At 38.1% G+C, this 21712-nt stretch overlaps 1 protein-coding gene across 1 annotated transcript in view; it reads left to right on the top strand.

Moving 5' to 3' along the window:
• The window catches only part of LOC140143037 (macrophage mannose receptor 1-like), a 30036-nt gene that overhangs the window by 3006 nt on the left and 5318 nt on the right, over positions 1-21712 (top strand). The window contains exons 2-9 of the mRNA XM_072165079.1: positions 112-233; positions 8377-8516; positions 10457-10677; positions 12014-12102; positions 15227-15339; positions 19456-19585; positions 19860-19942; positions 20298-20417. Of these exons, the coding sequence (XP_072021180.1) occupies positions 112-233; positions 8377-8516; positions 10457-10677; positions 12014-12102; positions 15227-15339; positions 19456-19585; positions 19860-19942; positions 20298-20417 (1018 nt within the window). The remainder of the gene's footprint in view (positions 1-111; positions 234-8376; positions 8517-10456; positions 10678-12013; positions 12103-15226; positions 15340-19455; positions 19586-19859; positions 19943-20297; positions 20418-21712) is intronic.

The following is a 21712-nucleotide window of genomic DNA, read 5'->3' on the forward strand; positions in this document are numbered from 1 at the left end:
ATATGGAAGGTGTCCAGTCTGGCTGCTCACTCTGTGAGAGGATAATATTTTGTTTCATTTGATAAACCATTGAGATAAAAAATAGATTATACTGTATTCTATGATTTGCAGGAATGGCTGAGACAATGGCTGACAACTTTTGGAGGACAGTACTGGATGGGTCTCCATGATATCAGCGGTGAAGGAAACTTTGAATGGGTGGATGGATCTACACCAACATCAAATGGTTTTATGTAAGTTTGATTTACTCATTGATTGATTGATTTTGTTTAATTGATTGCTTGATTGATCAATTTTTTCATCAAAATGAAATGTAATTCATTCAAAAATTCAGTTTCAACTCTTATTTTCAGGTTTGTGGCACTGCAGAGAAGATATCTCACACTTCCCATAATGCATTTCTCCCATTGTAATTTCCTGTACTGCATGAGTAGCAACATGGGCCGATACTGACAAAATGTAACTCACTGAACAGAACACATCTTGATCCTTCAAAAATATGTTTATTTCTTGACTATCGACCCATGTTTAGCCAGTCTATTCTCAAAATAGAAACAAATGAAACCTGTACAAAGTAATGGGAGTGTCAGTATTCTGGGAAGGATATCTTCTCTGCTAGTACATTCAAGTGTCAGTTAATTAGTGGACACACTTCCATTAATACCTTTCCCAATTTTAGATGATCTCAAAAACAAAGCTAAAAACTTCACATAATGGTAATTACCCTCTTCATTTTTTAACTCAAAATCTATGCATCCAATTTTAACACTGAAATAGTAGATATAAATCCAGTTTTGTTCTGCAAATTTTGATGTCTCATTTTAATGCGCACAAAATTTGTTGCCATGGTGCTCCTTTGAATAAATAAGATGCAGATTCAAAAGATGCATCTAAACCCATTGAAAATGCTGCTTGGGGTCACTCCTGGTCTAAAACCAAATACAGCTAACAATTTTTAGTAACCAGGAAAATCATAGCAGAGTAATATGGCATGGTTACACATGATTATTGCTGTTATCCAGTGTATATGTGTAGTTGTTTTTTATAAGGGGGCAAAGGTCATAAAGGGGTCACTTCCAGTCCGATGTGAAATACCTTCAAACTGCCTCATTTGCAACAAACTACAGGTGTGACAATACTTGCAAATTAAAAGACATGCATTGACATTAGCCAGTGCCTATGGGTTGGTCACAGTTATGTGATAAAAATCATTAACACTTCGGTTTGAGATGAAATACCTTTAAAATACCTCTTCTGCCCCAAATAACATAGCACAGTGATGCCACTTGTACATAGGCATTGACATTAGCTAGTGTCTATGGGGTGCTCATGGATTTGGAGTCATTAAAGGTCATAAGAGGTCACTTTTGGTCTGAGGCCAAAAACATGCAAAACATTAAAGGGGGTAACCCTATTGGTTTAGGATATGGATACAATGTCAAATATTGTCCCCTTTATGCATCCATGTAAAAGAAATTAGAGAATATTTTCAGTGTAAATGTGAATATAATTAGCCCAATCAGCAAGCCAATATGTTTGTATGTATGAATTACATTGTAAACAGTGAAGCTATACCCACAATTCCCAGGGGAGTGTGAAATTTTCTAGCTTGGTAACCACAAATTGACGTTACCAAGACGTTACCAAGGAAGAACCAGTTCGATTGGAAATCCCTGAGCACTGATAGAAATTCCAAAAGATGCACCTCGTGAAGTTCACACACAGGTTTGAAATCTTCCATGGAGGAAACAGCACGGATAAGTTTTTTTATTGCCAAAAAGCAGCTGAAAGATCATTGGTGTAATTTGGATAATAAACATTTTGGGCACGTGATCCAAGAGTTGTAAGGCAAGAGACCATATCAGGATATGAAGGTGTCCATCAACTGGACACTCTGATTGTAAAAGAGAGGATACATAGAAGTTTCAAGAAAAACCATTGATGATGCATACAATAGTTATACTGAGGCAGATCTATGAATGGCAAGTTGCAAGAATGGCTGAAATGCGCTGACAACTTTTGGACATGGTGAAAGTTGGAAACTGATCAACGACATCACTGGTAGAAAGGCATGCATACAGGTCAGTTGAAGGAAACTCATGAAAGGGTCACCATTGGATCTAATCACATCAAATGGCCTTCTTGGAAGCCCTCCTGATTTGATGATTGAAGAAGAAATTACACCAATTTTAGATTGCTTGATATGAAAGTGGGGCCATTTTGATCAAAATGAGAATATTCAAAAAGCTCAGGCATCTTTTTTTGAGGTTTGAAAGAGCTGTGGAGAAGATATCTACACTTCCAGAAGTGCAAGAGATCTCCCAGATGACATTGTCCTGTTCTGCAATGAGTAGCAACTTCTCGATACTGAAAAACCGTATCAATGGTCAGAACAATCTTGATCCTATCCCCAAAACAGGAGATTTATTCAGGAAACAACTATCGACCCATCAGTCTAAGCCAGTCCAAAACCTGAATGATACTAAATAGGATTAGACCTGAAATTGACCAGCATCTAAGAACAAATCAGAATGGATTTAGAGTTGTAGAGTGTTGGACACATCCTTGCACTCGTAGCTGATTGAAGAGGTAAAGGCGCATAACCTGCCAGCGGATAATAACATTCATCCTTTCAAAAAGCTTTTAGACACCAAATAGAGGCAAGATGTTGAAGATACTCACATAATGGTATTACCCTCATTGTTTCGAGATATTGGCAAAATGTGCATCCAAAACAAAAAGCTGAAATAGTAATATCACCAGATGGCGAGACAGTTTTGTTGTTGAAATCTTAGCAGGATGTACTTCAGGGGATACCTAATGCTTACCTGTTTGTTGCCATTGTCCTCGACTTTGAATAAATAGCTATTGCAGAAATGAAAGGATAGCATTCCATCTGCAAAAGGCGTGCTAGGAGAGTTGGTCCTTGTGGTGACAGACTTTGATTTTGCTACAGCTAACAATGTTGTCTGAGGAAATACACCAAGCAAAAACTGCTTAATAGAGGTTAGACTTCAGCTGCTAAAGTGGGCCTGAAGATGAATGGAAGTAAAACAAAGTATATGTCCTACAATAACAGGAGAGAAAGCATCACAACAAATGGGGTGTAGAACTTCCAGTCCGAGGTAGATGACTTCAAATACCTGCCTCATTTGGATGAAAAGCACAGAAAGGTGTGTCAAGTTACTTGCACACATGCAGGGCGTGACATAAGCTAAAGCCTAATCTGGGGGTCACAGTTTCAAACTTCGTGATAAAGGTCTGCAAGGGGTCACTTCCGGTTTGAGTGAAATTTTGGATACCTCTTCTGCCCCAAATAAACTTGCAAAGGGTTTGATGGCTGCTTGTACACCTGTATGACAAGAACTGTACTCTATGTGCATTGGAAAGAACATTAAAGGTCATAAGAGGTCACTTTTGGTCTATAGGAGATCTTCCCAAATTAAGCCACAAGATCAGGGAAATTAAAGAACCCTTTGCTTGGCCACTGTTCTAGAATATGGCCCGCATCAAAAATGTTCATTGGACCCCAAGCATGGGAGGCGGAAACCTGGAAGACCTGCTCTGACATCTACATTGACATTCTGAAAATGACACTGGCCTGGAGGCAGCAGACTTCAAGATGTTTGTAATGTAGGACATTAAGTTGTGGAAAGCATCAAGTTCGAGGACCCACAATTCCCAGCAAGTAAGTTTTCTAGTAAGCAACCACAAATTGACTTTTTTCATGATTGTTTGGAAATACATCATTTCTTTTTCATTTTATTTCATTTTATTTGCCAGTAAACATATAAAAATACATATATTGCATATTCAAAGCACTACGTCAAAAATACATTCAAATATTTAAAAACATTTATATACAGCATGTGGGATCTAAGCAACTTGGCCCATTGGACATATAGCATCAACCCCTGGGAGGGTGTACCGGAGCAGCAAAATGACAAAAGAACAACAATACAAAAGGCATAGAAAATATATAATAATAAACAAAATATTGCCCCAAAAAGGTAAAAACAACAACCCAGGATTAGATCTGGAACTGCCAGCTGATTTCATTTAAGTATTTTTAGTACCTCGTTAAAAACTAGGAAGACTCATCAAAAGTTGGTCCTTGACATGAGATGGTAAATTGTCAAAATAAATGGGTATTCTATTGAAAACTGTGAATTTAATTAAAACTGTCTGTTCTGGCCTATGAATGGTGAAATTTAAAGAGTGTCTGCATGGCGTACATTAATCTTGATATATTTGAAAGGATTTAAGCTGTCAGCAACTGCTGACAAGGCCCCCCTGCTATTTTGGCCAAAGGGCCCGCTGCTTTTTTTTTTGCTTTAATTGTTTTCTGCAAGGTTCAAATGTGCGGTGGGTGGAATAGTAATGAAAAGTTTATGAATTGGTACACTGATAATCATGGAGCATTATACATTCTCAAAATAGAAGTAGGTCATCTAGTATGGGCCAAGGGCCCCGAATGTTAGATATAAGAGTATCATTAAAGCTGGTTCTAAAACTACAAAGGACCCTGTGGGCCCGTATGTGGACCGTGATACACTTAGGCCTAAATGCATTTTCCCCTAGAAATGAATTTTGTCATTATTTTGGTCCATATAACCAAGATCAAGAGTTCCCGGGGCCCAAGTGTCAATACAAATGTCCAGTCGTTTCTCAATAACTATTCATGGGAACTTGAGCTCCAAAGGTCAAATATTATAGGCCCACTACAGTTCATGGTTCTGAATTGGTACACTTGGGCACTTGGGCAGGTACCTTTACATGGGAACATGAGCCTTATAATGTCAAATATTATGGGCTACAGGGTCCAATTGTTAAATCAAAAGAGGTAGCCACTTTTTAACCAATAAAGCTGCTTCAGGACACTGTGTTGATAATACTGATAGCCTCCAAGTGTAAAACATTGGTACGGGTAAAGGCCCTCTATATGCATATTGACCCCTGCCGTCTGCCGTGGCCTTACCATTATCATTAGGCCAGATGGGCCCAGGGCCCAGAAAATAGCCATGTGCATCTTCCTTTTTTAGGTCTAAAACATCATGTTTTGGGCCAATTAAATAGGGTAAAATTTCAAGATTTTGTGCGTGCAAAGCATGCAATGGCCCTTTATATATCAAAATTCACCGCCGAGCATGACATTTGACATTAATGTCAAATGTCATGCTCGACTCTTTCTAAATTGTTATACTTATGCCGCCACTATCGATCTTATACGTAAATCAAATTAAACTTAGCCACTTGAGTGCATATGCCTTCCCCACAATATTTTGCCAGAGGGATGGTCCATACAATCATCCCCAATGTTGCCTGGGTTTCTGACCAAATTAACCTCATATTTGGCCATTTTAGCACCAAAACTGCGCATTTCTACCATTAAGTCCCCCCAATATTTTGGCAGAGGGATGGTCCATACAATCATCACCTCCCCCATGTTGAGGCCTCTATGTGGGTTTCTGATCAAATTAACCTTATATTTGACAATTTTAGCCCCAAAAGTGCAAATTTTCGTGCACTTCGCGCGCATTTATTATACTTTTGCACCATATTTCATCAGTTTAACTTCAAAATGGCAACATTTTATGAGCGCATTTTTTTCTTGCCCTCCTCCCGACAAAAATTCAAGCACGCTCCTTCAACTCTTTTTCAACTCGATTTCAAATCTTTACTATTGGGCCCCCAGGATATTTTGCTGACAGGGCCCTTTTCCTTAAATCCGTCTCTGCACACCACACCAACACTTGGTAACATAGGCAACAATATATGTATATCTTTCTCCAGTGAGGTAACAAGCCCTTGGAGGCAATGCCCTAGGTGCAATATACATCAATTTTGTATATTTCTGATTCTCCTAGTGAGTACACAAATACAGCTATACCCGATATATCAGTGTACACAAACTTATAGTTCTTATTTGCTTCTCAGTCCCTTTGTTTTAACATTTGGGGCCCTGGGCATTATTTGAAAGCAACTCGTTAAGGTATACTAACTAGGCGCTGTAGCTGCTTTAGGATACAATATATGAGGCTCATCAATTTTGAGGTCCATTCGTCAAATTTCAGGATGATAATTGAGAACTAGAGTGCCTTATATCTGTACACAAATACAGCTATACCCATGAAAGCATATTATCAGTGTACACAAACTTATAGTTCTTATTTGCTTCTCAGTCCCTTTGTTTTGGCAATTTCACCATTTTGAATTTTAACTGTAAACATATTCAGGAATGGCAATTTCACCATTGTTTTATACATTTAATCTTTGTTGTCTTCTTTGCTGCTCAAGGGAAGGCCACTCTATTCTCCGGTAATTATTGCATACAAACCGAGCTGCCCTGCACTGTATTGCCTCAATTCTTTGGATGTCGGACACATGGGGGTCCCATACAGCAATAAGCAAACTCAAGGTGTGGTCTTACCAATGCAAAGTACATTATTTTGCTGTGTTACATACTCTGGGCACCTTCAGAGATTTCTGCAAATAAACCAAAGAGCATTGTTGGCTTTAACAGTATATTGTTGATATAATATGAACATATCAGATTACTACTGAGTTCAACCCCCAGATATGGGTGATGAGATACAGTTTCCAGGTTATCAGTGCCCATTCTATATGTATGAATGACAGGATTTTTCTTTGTAGTTATTCGCAATGTCTTAAACACAAAGCCCTAGTTCCTTTGTAGTTTTAGAGCTAGCATTGTCAACCTGTTGCTCCTTATTTTAACATTTGGGGCCCTGGGGCCCATAATATTTGACATATGGGGCTCATGAACACTTGCAAATATAGAGTACCCCTGGGGTTATCAGTGTACCAACTCAGGCCCCTGGGGCCCCTAACATTAGACCTCTGGGGCCAAGATGGGTAGGTCCCATAAGTGTACCACATATTGGCCCTGGGGTCTTTGTAGTTTTAGCGCTAGCCTTGTCACTTTGATGTGTTTGATACGAAAGGAAGAGGATGGAGGAGAAGAAGAAACCACAGAATAACAACATACCCTTCATACTTTGCATGTGGTTATATGATCTATTATATGATGCCAAAATCTCATCAACAATGAGGTAAATTGGGAGTAGGGGGATGCACGCTGTTAAACAAAATATGTTCTTGTAGAAATGACAAAGCAGAGTCACATCACTCACACACATTAGTCAATGTATAACATAGGCATAGATCACTGGGGGAGGGGGGATAACTCCCCCCCCCCAATATTTTGCCAGGGGGGATGGTCCATACAATCACCCCCCCCCCCCATGTTGATGCCTGTATGTGGGTTTCTGACCAAATTAACCTCATATTTGGCCATTTTATCCCCAGAATGCAAATTTGTTTAGCGCTTCAGCAAATTTATTCCATTTTGCACCATATTTCAACAGTTAAGCTTCAAATTGGTAAAATTTTTTCACGTGCTTGTACCATAAACTTATTATGTTGCCAAAAGGCAGAATTCACTATACTTCAAGAAAAATTTTTTGAACCCCCATCTCCCCCAATGTCAAAAAGAAATCTATGCCACTGATGTATAAAAGGTGGTATATATGGTGTTTTGGGTCAATTATGATTATCTATTGGGCCAAAAGAGTATCCTTACACTTGGAAAGATAATCACAATTTCAAAACTGAACAATATTGGGGTAAATTTGTTTTTTAATAGATGCACTATCTAATCCTTCACATTATGACACCACATTGAATCCAATGTGACCTCAAGAAGTAAAGTTACAAGCAATTGAATAGACGAAAGGTCTAATTTTAAAAGTGACAAACTGGCCTATTCTAGGTACAAAAAGATTCCAACAAGTGCAATAAAGAGACAACACAGTTTCTTCAATGGAGCTTTATTTAAAGCAGTTTTATTTCAGTTTTACTTCTCTGTACTTTTCATAACTTTCATTTTATTTGTCAGTTCTTTTGTTTCAGTTTTTTTTTTTTCTTTGTTTTAAAGTAAAGGCACACATAAATTAGCCATTCACCACTCTCAAACCAGATGTCTAGTCTGTGGAGTTTTGAATTGGCCAGTTTGTCACTTTTAAAACTGGACCTTTGTCTAATCAAACGCTTGTAACTTTGCTCCTTGAAGTCACATTGGATTCAATTGGGTATCAATGTGCCAGAGTATATAGTGCATCTATCAAACAAATAAATTTACCCAAATATGGTTTAGTTTTAAAATTAGGATTTTTCTTCCAAGTGTAATGATACTTTTTTGGTGCAGTATATATGAGCAGCTACTGTGCAATTGCAATACACTATTTAATACAGACTGACATCTTGAATTTGATTCCCATTACGCTTTGGTCACACAGATCTATAAAATACACCATCTTATTTGTGTCTTTAAAGAATATAAACATTGTTTTTCAGAAATTGGTATCCAGGTGAGCCAAATGATTCGGGTGGTTCGGAGGATTGTGCTGAGTTCTGGCCTTCTCATAATGGTCAGTGGAATGATGATACATGTACCAAAGCCAACGATATGAGATATGTGTGCCAACGATCAATAGGTAATTATCAAGATGGATTGCAATTTATTCACTTATTTATTATTTTTCAATGTTTTAATTATATAATTAAAATTTAGTTGTTAGCTTTTAAATCTTGTAAAATTGCTTTAAATGTGTGCATTTACCTATATCGTCATAATCCATTAATAGCTAATAAATTGTACCCAAAATGTCACAAAGTTTTTGCACAGAGCTGACAAATTGATTTATTCAAATGTAACTACCAGATTACAATAAGTTATCTGTTGATTAGAAGCAAACATTTTTTAAATGGTTTAAAGATTACTTACATAATAGAAAACAGTATGTGTATTACAATTCTTGTAAATCTGAATATAAAGATATAATATGTGGAGTACCTCAAGGCTCCATCCTAGGCCCATTATTGTTCATTTTGTATGTTAATGATATCATAAATACTTCCACCATTCTAAAATTTGTCTTGTTTGCCGATGATACTACTATAACTTATTCACATAAGGACATTGTGTCCAAATACGATCTTATCAACAATGAATTAAAAGAAGTTAATAATTGGTTTAAGGCTAATAAGCTATCAGTGAATGCAAGCAAGACTAATTATATGGTGCTTGGTACAAATCACAAAACATCACGCGTATTGTACAATGCTACTAATAATATTATATTAGATAATGTAATCCTGGAAAGGTTGAATAAGACCAAATTTCTTGGAGTGACAATTGATGAGAATCTAACTTGGAAATTTCATATTACCAACATCTCAAAGAATATATCTAGAGGTGTTGGTGTAATAAACCAACTGAAACATTTTGTTCCCGAACGAATAATGTATTCACTATATTGTACTTTAATACTTCCTTACATAAACTACGGTATCTTAGCATGGGGAAATACTTGTCAAAAATATTTGGAAAAGATTTTCAAACTTAAAAAAAGCCCTTAGAATGATATCGAATAGTCACTTTTTAAGTCACTCAGCCCCTATTTTCAAGAATTACAATTTGCTTAATGTTTATGATAGTTATGATCTCGAACTAAGCACTTTCATGTACAAGTATAATACCAATCTGTTACCAAAGGCCTTCAATAGTTATTTCGTTGAGCAGAGGAATCACCTCAGGTATCACACAAGAAACGCTGAAGATTACAAGATCTGTCTTACAAAAACAGAGTTTGCTAACAAAACAATAAGAACCGCCGGGCCAAGAAAATGGCATTCGATTGACAGATGCGCCAAAACGGCTACATCAGTAAAACTCTTTAGATCCCAAATTAAAACAAACCTTATGGAAATGTACACTTAATATCTCTTAGTTTTGATTTACTTATTTTTATTTTTCTCCCTTTTAAAACAAAAAATCGATTAAAATTAACTGATCTCTTAGCATTTATATTATATTTACAAAATGTTCAGCTTTCTTTTGCGATATACGTGAGCATATGTTATGAAATCCTAATTTGTCTTACACTTATATTCTGCATGTTCTTTATTCATCATTTTTTTTTGCTTAGTTCGTTCTACATGAATGTATGAAAGAGGGTGGGGGGGGTGTTTGTATGTATGTATTTGTATTTTATTAGATAAATTAAGAAACTTAGGCTAAGGTTAAGGGGGTGCTTGTTCAGGCCTTTTTGGCCTTCTGAGCATCTCCTCATTCAAATGTGTTGTCTTGCTGTTATTGTATTGTTGTATTTTGAATGAAATAAAGACTGATTGATTGATTGATTGATTGAAAGGTATTAATGATCATTATGGTAGCATTAGTGTCTGTCTGCCACCAACAAATCAGTTGTTTTTGAGTATTTGAAATCAATCATTTAATTGAGATATCAATTCTCAACAATTGAATATTATATAAAATGATTGATTGCCCAAAAGTGGATACCAATTATTCATCTTCTTTTGAATATGTTTTGTTGCACTCTTGTCCCATACCCATTTTGTGATATTCATACAGACACCACTATTCTATGTGATCATGACAATGGGTGGATAACCTTTGCTGACAAATGCTACTACTTCAAAGATAGCTGGCTTAAATCCTGGGCAAGTGCTGAAACCTGGTGTGCTGGTCAAGGTGCAAATCTCGTCTCAGTTAACACCAAAGAGGAACAAATCTTCCTCAATGATCTGCAGATAATCTTCCAGCAAAAATATTGGATTGGTTTTTCAGACAAGGTAATGTAAACCAATTAATGTTTTTCCGTGTTTGTTCAATTCAGACACAACCATCCTATGTGACCATTTTAATGGATGGCAAACATTCCAGGACAGATGTTACTATTTCAGAGAGACAAAAAAAAATTGGAAAAATTCAGAAAAATGGTGCGTGGGTGTAGGTGCAAATCTTGTCTCAGTGAATAGTCAGGAGGTGCAGACTTTTCTGAATGCTGTACAACTCACTTATGCAGATAACTATTGGATTGGCTTCTCAGATAAGGTGAGAACAGGTCAGTGGGTCCCTATCAAACACCAGTGGCAGTGCTACAGGGTGGGTGGGGGTCAAGGAATATTTTTCTTTCCCCCCCCCCAGTTTGCCCCTCGCCACTTTTGAGGCAAACCCCCAAGATTATGTCAATTTCCACTTTTGGCGGCAACTTTGCGCAAGATTTTGCCCCCTGGTGCTGCCACTGTGGAAAACATTACCTTGTATGGAAGACATGACCTTAATAATCTACAGTGGCAAAGCCTGAGTCATCCTTGGGGGTAGGGATCGAATATGATTGGGGGCAACGATCAATATTGGGGGCACAATCCATTTTTTTGTAATTTTCCTATGTGATTTTCTAAATTTTCAAATCAATCAGGGGGTGTATCCCCCTGTATGGTGCCTCTATATGCTCTGCCACTGACAGGGAGTGGGAGTTTCAAATAGGGTTACCTGAATTGAACCCCATTTGAAGTCTGGGTCCCCTGGGGATAAAAGATCATGTCTTCCATAGGGGGTGTATGGATTTAGAATAGCCCAATGTTGGAATCACAAAATCATGGTAGCCATGTTGGAATCACAAAATCATGGTAGCCAGGGTTGCCAATTGAAGCAAACAATATACAAAATGCCATGGCATTCATGCTCACCTGGCATTTTGAAAAGGCCAGCAGCAAATAAAACCTTATCATCATTTACTATTTTTGCTCATAAGTGCACTCAATACATTAGTATACTTTTTATACACACACACATACCAAAATGTCGAGTACAAAGCATCTGTTTCTATATTAAATAGAATTGTAGTCATGTCAGCTACTTATTCTTATGCATTTTTCTTGCAAACACAAGTGAAATAGTGAAATGATGTACATTGTACATGCACAGTAGGGCACTCAGTATTTCAATCAGGGCACAGTACCAACTCAAACTCATTTTTTTGAAACAGAGAAAAAAAATTGTTATAAGACTAGTACTGCTACCCATCTGATTAAGTTGACGGAAATTTCTGCTAATGTCATTTTACATGTTTTAAAATTATAAGAACTTTTCACTAATTTGAAAGCTATGTATATTCCTTTTCAGTATGCCCCAGCAGCTGGTCAGTATGAGTGGTCAGATGGGTCATCTTCAACAGATTTTGTGAATTGGGCTGCAGGACAACCAGATAACTCGTAAGTTTGCTGCACGTATTGCTTCAGTGTTTTCAGTATATGATAGCCAAATGTTAATCTTTACCCATAGGAGCCAGCGCACATAAACATTAAAAAGAAACCAGTGCGTTGGGTCGGATTTGAACCAGTGACCTTTGTAATACTAGCACGGCACTATAACCAACTGAGCCACAGAGGCTTGCTGGAGAAGAGCTTGAGATTTAAATCTATAGGTATTAGGTTTGAATGATGTTTGTTACATTCCTAGCAAAAGACATCAGAACTGCATATTTATAACCAATACACAAAATCACACAGAGTTGAAAATTATTATACTTAATTCTTATGTCTGGGTTAATAGGATGAACAAATTTTAAAATAAAATAATTTCCACCCCTGATATGTTACTTTGTGTGTTTGTTATAAATTGCTAGTATTATGAAGGTCGATTCGGGCCAGATGCACTGTTCTTTATTTTAACATATGCACTGGCAGTTCTGGGTAAAGATTAAAATTTGTTCATCCTATCAACACCAAAGAACTAAGTATAATAATTTTCATGATAGCCTAATGTTTGCATAAGGTAATGATCATAGTAACTAAATTTTCAAAAATGCCTCTGGCCTCCATAGACCAGATCATATCACATACTTCTGGCCACTAGCCAGTTGGGCAGGTAACCTGAAAAAGTTACCAACATGACAGAAATGTTGCCAACCTGACATTTGCCCTAGTCAGAATATGTCTATTAAATAATTTAACGAAAAATATAACTACTCTGACCGTGTTGTGACCATTTGATTTATTGAATATTGATGCATGGAAAAGGAATAATAAGATATTGCTTCACTGAGGAGTATGTGTGGCCGAGTGGATAAAGCGCCCGACTCATAATCTATAGGTTGAGAGTTCGAGCCCCGCTCGTGCCAACATGTTGTGTCCTTGGGCAAGGCACTTTATCCTCATTGCATACGGGTTATTGGGTGGAGTTGGATGTTTGTATAGTTGTTTGTTTCGATGTTGCAATATTGGCACTGATTAAGCTGCTGCCTGCAAAATTGCATTGTGTCTGTTCAAGTGTGTTTAATGTAAATTCTAGCAATTTGACCTGCGGGTCACTATTAGAGTTTGAAATAAAAAAACCTTCCACTTTCACATTTCTTTCTTCATCAGTTCATCCATCCCCACTGTCTTTTAGTTTTGGAGCTTTGTCCGAGTTGTCCCCTGCAACATTTTTCTGATATTTATAATGAAACTCTCTTTTCACTAAAACGAACCCAGAGCTAGCATTTCTTACACATCAGGCTGGTGGATACTTTTGGAAATTTACCTGCCCGACAGCAAAGTCACCCACCCTTGGTGTTTGGGCAGGTGTTCAAGTACATATCACATATATCAATATCTGCAGATAGCTGATTGCAAATTCATTAGGATTGGAAACCATGTCAGCATCATTTTTTTTTGTGACAATTAAGAAATTGTATGGGTTAATCCGATGCATGAATGCTTGGAAATCAAGCAGCTTGTTAACAGTTTGATTTTTGTTCACCAGCCCTACATTTTATCATCCTGTTATGGATTTGCTAGTTCTTTTATAGGGTAGCTGTTCCAAACTCTATGGTTACCTAATTTTTGCATCACCAATGTGGTGACCCATTAACTCTAACATTAAGAACTAAGACAAAGCTTTCCAAAGACAGTAAGGATCGATACAAGATGGTCCCATACTGATATGCATCTCCTAAAACATTGCATCTGCAAGTAAAATGTGTAATCGATGCAGGATTTAGATCTGCTCAGGGTGGCACCATGGAGGACACCCAGAAAAACACCTTGGAAAACAGCCCAGTCAAACAGTAAATTTGCATTATCTTGGTCAAAATTGCACAATTTTATTCAATTTGTTTAATTTTTTGTTGAATTGTGAAATGTACCCTAAACAAATTCTGATGATGGCACTATTAGAGTGTTTCTATTACCGATAAAACTGTTTGCCGTCAAATAGTGGCGAAAGGCAGATAACGGTCAGTTTCCATTGCACATTGTTTACCGGTAAATACTTGATGAACAGCATCGATTGACACGCCTTTAAAGTTTGCCGGTGAAAGGTTGTGCACTGATGTCAATCCCTGGGTCAATGGCAAAGCATTGTGGAATTTAGTATTGTAGTATTTTCTTAATTTTTTGGCTAAAAATGAGGTAGCAAACTCGAGAAAAGAAGACTGAAGAATATGGGTTTTTTTATTAGCGTTATCATTCGTTCTCGTAGGCCTATCACATTACGTCATTGGGGAATCCCCTCAAATATAAACAAGCTAGCTCATTGACGATGCAGAGGTCAATTTCGCGACTCAACTTCCGTTTTCTTCCCCGTATGTGCATTCTCTCGGAACGGAGTGAGTTTCTATTGGAGTTTGCTGGTAAGCGTCCCGCTATTTTTCTTCCTTAAGAAGGAAAACGTTACCGGTAAACTCTCACCGCTATTTACCGGTAAATAGCGGGGAAGGTCAGTTTCTATTGAGCAGAATTAATCCCTTTACCGTCTCTTTACCGGTAAATGGTCCCAATAGAAACACGCCTTATGCTTAATGAGCCTCGAAATTGTCTTGGAACTTTGTAATTTTGGATGAGCTATGAAAACATTTATAACAAAATGACTGAAATCTCATATTGCTTAGAAGCAAACATGTCCCTACCCAATGTCATTTATGCATAGAAGCTTTTAAATGCAAGTGTGCTTGAAAGTTATGATAACTAGATATTTGAGGCAATGCAGAGTAAGACCCCCGAGATGGTGTCAAATGAATGAGAAAAAAATAAGGAATACAATTTTGAAAGAGCCTGGTCACGGCCCAGTTTGGGAACCTCTGCTTTTCCAGATCCAGATTGACACTTGCTGAGCGAGGTTCAGCATTTGTCTGTCTGTGTGTATTTTGGAAAGACTTGATTACTCAAAGTTAAATGTTTATCATACTGAATTTAAATGATATGTGAAAAAGCAAGTTTGTTTTCAGGAAAAAATTGTTTCAGTTTGTTGTCATTGTCAAATGGACTTTCCAAAGCGTTTCTGTGAAATTAGTTTGCCTATGTGTTGATTAACTACAACAGAAATGTAAGCATCAAACTTGTTTGTTTGTTTTACTAGAAATTACAACAATGGTGGTAACTGTGCTCGTGTGCTAAATACAGCAACTAATGGTGAATGGAGCACTGAGAAATGTGGCAATACTAACTACTTTGTATGCGAAAGAGACCAAGGTAAGCACAGTGCCAAGGCACGGCAAATTGTGCCAAGGCACGGCAAATTGTCTCGCCAGACCACGGTAAATGACTCTTAAGGCAGGAAACTTGGTTCCCACATGTTGGCAAGGAAAAATTATAAAAACACCTTGATTTGTATGAGTAAACTACACATCCCAATGCTTGAAACCACAAATATTTGAGTCACTTATCAATATCAATTAGTTAGTTTAACCTTAATTTTAGGAAAAACTTCAACTCTGATTCAAACTTTTACTATTGGAAAAATTGTAAATGAATGTTATCTAAAATCTCTGGCCAGCTTTTTTGCCTAAGTCCATTAATTGAGTTATGTAAGCTATCCACCAGTGGATCTTCTGCGACCCCTACGCAGAACTTCCGTTAGTGGAATAACTGCACACGGTGGACGGAGGGAATCCACAGTCGGATTTTTGGCGCACGTGCGCTGAAACTACCCTCCCGGTATATAGGCGCCGGTGGAGGTCGCAGGGAATCCACTGACGGATTTTCGGCGCACGTGCACAGGGAATCCACTGACGGATTTTCGGCACACGTGCGCTGAAACAACCCTCCGTATAGGTGTCAGTGGAGTATTTCTGCGCGCACGGTCGCAGGGAATCCACTGACGGATTTTCGGCGCACGTGCGCAAAAACTCCCCTCCGTATATAGACGCCGGTGGAGTATTTCTGCGCACGGTTGCAGGGAATCCACTGACGGATTTTCGGCGCACGCGCGCAAAAACTCCCCTCCGTATATAGGCGCCGGTGGAGTATTTCTGCGCACGGTCGCAGGGAATCCACTGACGGATTTTCGGCGCACGTTTTTCTTGAATTTAATAGGCGCCGGTGGAGGTCGCAGGGAATCCACTGACGGATTTTCGGCGCACGTGCACAGGGAATCCACTGACGGATTTTCGGCACACGTGCGCTGAAACAACCCTCCGTATAGGTGCCAGTGGAGTATTTCTGCGCACGGTCGCAGGGAATCCACTGACGGATTTTCGGCGCACGTGCGCAAAAACTCCCTCCGTATATAGACGCCGGTGGAGTATTTCTGCGCACGGTTGCAGGGAATCCACTGACGGATTTTCGGCGCACGTGCGCAAAAACTCCCCTCCGTATATAGGCGCCGGTGGAGTATTTCTGCGCACGGTCGCAGGGAATCCACTGACGGATTTTCGGCGCACGTTTTTCTTGAATTGTTATGATTTAATATTGGCCTACCCTAGAATGTTACATAAGAGAAAAAGGGTAGAAAGTAAGAAATATTATTTAGGCCTATATTTTTAGAGTCAGAAGTTACGGCTCTGCGCATCAAATATCTTGTGTTTAAAAAGAATAACTTAGAAAGTTTGAAATGTATATATTTTTAGAGTTTATTTTTAATACGGTGGAGTATTTATTCTAGGGTAGGCCATTATTAAATCATAACAATTCAAGAAAAACGTGCGTCGAAAATCCGTCAGTGGATTCTCTGCGACCGTGCGCAGAAATACTCCACCGGAGCTATATACGGAGGGAAGTTTCTGCGCACGTGCGCCGAAAATCCGTCACTGTGGATTCCCTGCGACCGTGCGCAGAAATGCTCCAGCGGAGCTATACGGAGGATTGTTTCAGTGCACGTGCGCAGAAAAATCCGTCAGTGGATTCATTAAGCCCACCGTGCGCAGTTAATCCACTAGCGGATGTTCTGCGTAGGGGTCGCAGAAGCTCCACTGGTGGATCATGTACATACATGATTAATTACATAATAGCAGGTGTTTCTAGTCTGTGACAGTATCAAAGCTGTCAAAAAATGATTTCTGAAAGCTGAAAAATAACAAAAGCTGTTGAGAAAATTAGTTGAAAAAACTTGTTGTGTTGAACTTTCAACAAAAAAATGACCAAAAAATATGTACGTAACAAGAGCCAAAATTCATTCATAAAGAAAGATCTATTTCTAAGAATTAATCTCTTGATACTTTAAAAGTCACTGTTCAAACGCTAATGCTTTCGCTGGGCAGGAAAACACTATTCAGAAAAACACCAGGTAAAGTTGACTTAGGCTAGGTAAAGTTGGTTAAATATTTGCTCGCAGCCATCTTCTCTCATTCTGTTGTGAGCCTGATTGTGATGTGCATTATCACAATGGGGAGAAAAATCTGTGCGGTACCTGGCGGCGGGATGACTCCTTTATGCTGTAGATGTACAGTGTTTATTGGAACAAGATTGCTTGTGGCTGGCAAAATCGTGAAATTACCAGACATGTAAAACCCAATAATAATGGTTCAGTTTTAGAAACATGCATATCTCCACTTCATTTATGACTTCAAGATATTGGATACATACCAAATTGAACACATGAATACAAAATTCAAGTCCATGGAAAGTGATTTTGAGAAAACTAAAAGAAAAAGATGTGTATCATTTTAATTCCTTCAGTTAGATTTACCTGGTAAATAGGGCAAGTTTTACGGTTAGTACCTGCTAGTCCGAAGGATCGCTAGTCCGAAGGATCGCTAGTCCGAAGGTTCGCTAGTCCGAAGGTTCGCTAGTCCGAACACGTATTTCAATGGAGGATGTGACGGTCGCTAGTCCGAATTTGCAAAAAGGTTCGCTAGTCCGAAAAAAGGTTCGCTAATCCGAAGGTTCGCTAGTCCAAGATCACTTAGGGGTCATCTGAGGTCAAATGACTAAAATCTGTCGTATGGGCATTAAACTTGGTGGGTACAGTCAACATTGCTAGTAAACTGTCTGAACATACAAACTCCTCCCACACACGGCGGGGGTTGTTTTGGTAAAGCAATACCAACACCACGAGGGGATATCCCATATCCCAACCTGTGCTCTGGGCATCTTGTAAAACATAAACATTACACAGCCGTGCGGCCTATTACATTTCCATATTATTTCCTTCTTTAATCACCCCACACTCCCCATCCACCATCCAGGCTTCGCCCATACAGGGTTCTGAAAAGAAACTCACATTTAAACACAACCACTACCATACCATCACACACCAACCGCGTATGCCGAAAACCGCGCAACCCGAGAACCGCTCTAGTTCTTTCTTTCTTTCTTTCTTTCTTAAATTCGGACTAGCGGACCTTATTTAAAATTCGGACTAGCGAACCTTATTTATAATTCGGACTAGCGAACCTTCGGACTAGCGAACCTTCGGACTAGCGAACCTTCGGACTGGCGGGCCTTCGGACTAGCGGGCTGTAACCGTTTTACATGCAAATGAGTGTGTTCAATTGTATTAGGTATAGCGATTATCATTTTGGGGACTTCATAGGGGGTTATTTTGTATACCGGAACTGGGTTGTTTTTATATATATTTTATTATACCTATGGTTTTACGAAAATATTGCAGTTTCTCAATTTTCCGTTTGGCGCATCTGGTGTGCATCTGGCCAAGTGATTGAAGTGCATACATATAGCCATGGGACCTGTGAGCCAACCCTACGCTTTTTTGCCAGAAAAGGGTATATTAGAAATATTGTTCACATTTTAGCGATAATAGTTGTCAAAGGGCAAATAATTTGCGAAATTGCGAAATGAGATGAAAAAGGGTGTGTTTTTAAAGTTCACCGACAAGCATGTATATCCGCTTGTGGATCAATGTCTAGGCATTGTGTCTGTGCGTAATCGCTGCGCTTTTTTTAATGATATGTATTTAAAGTGTAATTTAGCTGGGAGGAAAAGTCGACAATCAATTGAAAATTTTGACCTTTCATATTGAAGATATACATTTTAAAAGCACCTAAAATGTTCATAATCATATATAATCAAAGATAAAAGACTTGTTTATGTTTGACATCAGGGCGTAGGTGTGACATGAAATAGTCTTTTTACTATGAGCACTTTCATGTAATGGTGGAGTGGGTCAAAGGTCAAATGAGATAAACAAAAGCAAGTGACTCGTAAGCCATCTTGTCTGTCTCACAATTTACAATATAACATATGAGCATGCCATTGGATTTTAAGCTTAATGATATTCTTTTGAATTAATCTGACAAAAGTCATAGCAATGGTGTGACAGGTTTGGCCTAAATAATGTCACCAACCCCAAGTCTAAACATGCATTGCGTTATTTACAAATTCAAATTTGTTGATTTTCTCATATATTAGGTACATGCCCTGTTGGTTGGAGAATACACCAGGGACAGTGTTACCAACTCAATGCTAATAACAGAAAGACATGGACAGATGCCAAGCATTATTGTGATGTGCAGGGAGCATATATGGTCACAATTGTTTCGTAAGTATGGGTGCCAAGCATTACTCTGATACACATGGAGCATGGACACAATTGTATCGTATAGATGCCAAGCATTACTGTGATACACATGGAGCATATATGGTCACATTATTGTATCATATAGATGCAAAGCATTACTGTTAAAGACATGGAGCATATATGGTCACAATTGTATCTATTATTAGGTTGACAGAAAGATACAATCACGTAGATCACATATATAGTCTGGGGCAGCATCATTATCATGGCCATCACTTAATTTGTTTTGTTTCAGAGATGCAGAGAATCAGTGGGTGACATCTTTGTTGCCAGAATTAGCAGGTGTTGGAATAACTGACTTGTACATTGGTATCTCAGGTAAGTCTTGATAATAAATGATGTCATGTAAAAATTAAGGAGTCCGGTCAGGTGATAGTTCTAGTTTTCTGATCGGAATATTCATGAGCTTCTGCCATTTTGTCAGGCTTGCACATACAAATGTGCTGTCTGCTACAGCGGAGGTAGTAAACTTTGAGTAAAGTTGATTTATAACTCTTTTTGTTTTCCAATTGAAATTTATGTTAAAGGTGTTTGAGCTGATTGACAACCTCTCACATCCCGTAGATATTTTTGAGAAGCACATCCCTGTATGCCTCAAATATGATTCCCCGTTAGGATATGTTTTTTTTTTTTTTTAAAATTCTCCAACTGTATTAATTTCACTGCATAACAGATGTGGTTACCGATGGTAAATTCCAATGGTCACAAGGAAGTTCAGTGTCATACACCAACTGGAATCCAAATATGCCAAAGGATACAGCAGGCCAAGATGACTGTGGTAACATGTATACAGGTATGTTACAATATTGCTCTACAGATATGCCTCATGATAACCCAGGCCATTTTTCATGTCAACCGCTATTTCATAGCCAAAATTAGCGAAAAATAATTATATCGAAAATTTTGAAGACTGCTACATTTATTTTATCATTATATTTGCTTTGGGGTTTTTAAAATTGTATTTTAATCATGTTATTTAATAGGGTCTATTGATGATTTATCGTGTTGCTTTTTAATAATTATTGTTGTACATGTAAGTGATATTTATTTTTGCTGTATCATTTTATACTATTGTGTTTTTAACCATGTTATTTGCTATTGTACAGCGCTGTGGTAATTTTTGATATAGCGCTCAATAAATGATGTGATATATATACAGTCCTAGCTAAAGAGTATCGCTTTAGCACTATTTTTCCGTTTCCCTTTCAAATATACCCTGCATACTCTGAGACACCCTGTATACAAATCTAGAACCCTATTTGCCCTAAATTCAGGATTTTTGTAATTCTTTATTTTTTCCGGATGGCAGTATCCATTCATATACAGGGTGTCCCAAAAAAAAAAGCAGTCCCTCATTGCGCCCTCTTTTGCGCCTATTTTTGAAAAGTTAAGTTAAGTTAATCAAATATATTTTGGTATGTACAGAAACCTTTAATTGTTAGCTTTAATAAAACAAAACAATTATTTCAATCAGCTCACAACTTTTGAAGATATGCTCTTTTAAAGACAAGTACCCGTTTTTCACTCTGTCCACGGATAGCAAACAGAGTGGTTGGGATGGGTCATGCTGTGGAGTGGCCTGCAAGACCACCTGACCTCACACCACTTGATTTCTTCATTTGTGGCAAAATCCAAGATCTTTGCAAACATATTATTGCTATATTCACACGTATCCGCACACAGGGTTGGTAATGCACGCAATTGATGCAATGAGGACTAGGGCTGAAACCTGTATTCGTCATGGAGGCAACCAGGTAGAGGTCAAAGCAGCACAGTAAACTCACTTCAAAAGAACCAAAGACAAACTAAACAGCCCTTTTCAGGGCTACCTTTTATACCAAAAAAGAGAAATGACTTATGTTGTCAATAAAAAGAAAGCAAGTAAGAAACATAATAAATTTAAAAAGGCATGAAATAACCAAGAAAAACATAACTAATTGCAAGTATAGCAAAAGAAGTCCCACCCCACATCAATTTTGCCCAAATTAATGACACTTAACAACATCCATAACCCATAAGCCCACTGGTAAAGCCCATTCCCTAAAATAAAGTTGTTATTTTATAAAGTTACCATCAAGGAATGTTTTA

The sequence above is a fragment of the Amphiura filiformis genome, chromosome 20, assembly GCF_039555335.1.
Source record: "Amphiura filiformis chromosome 20, Afil_fr2py, whole genome shotgun sequence".
Classification (NCBI taxonomy): Eukaryota; Metazoa; Echinodermata; class Ophiuroidea; order Amphilepidida; family Amphiuridae; genus Amphiura; species Amphiura filiformis.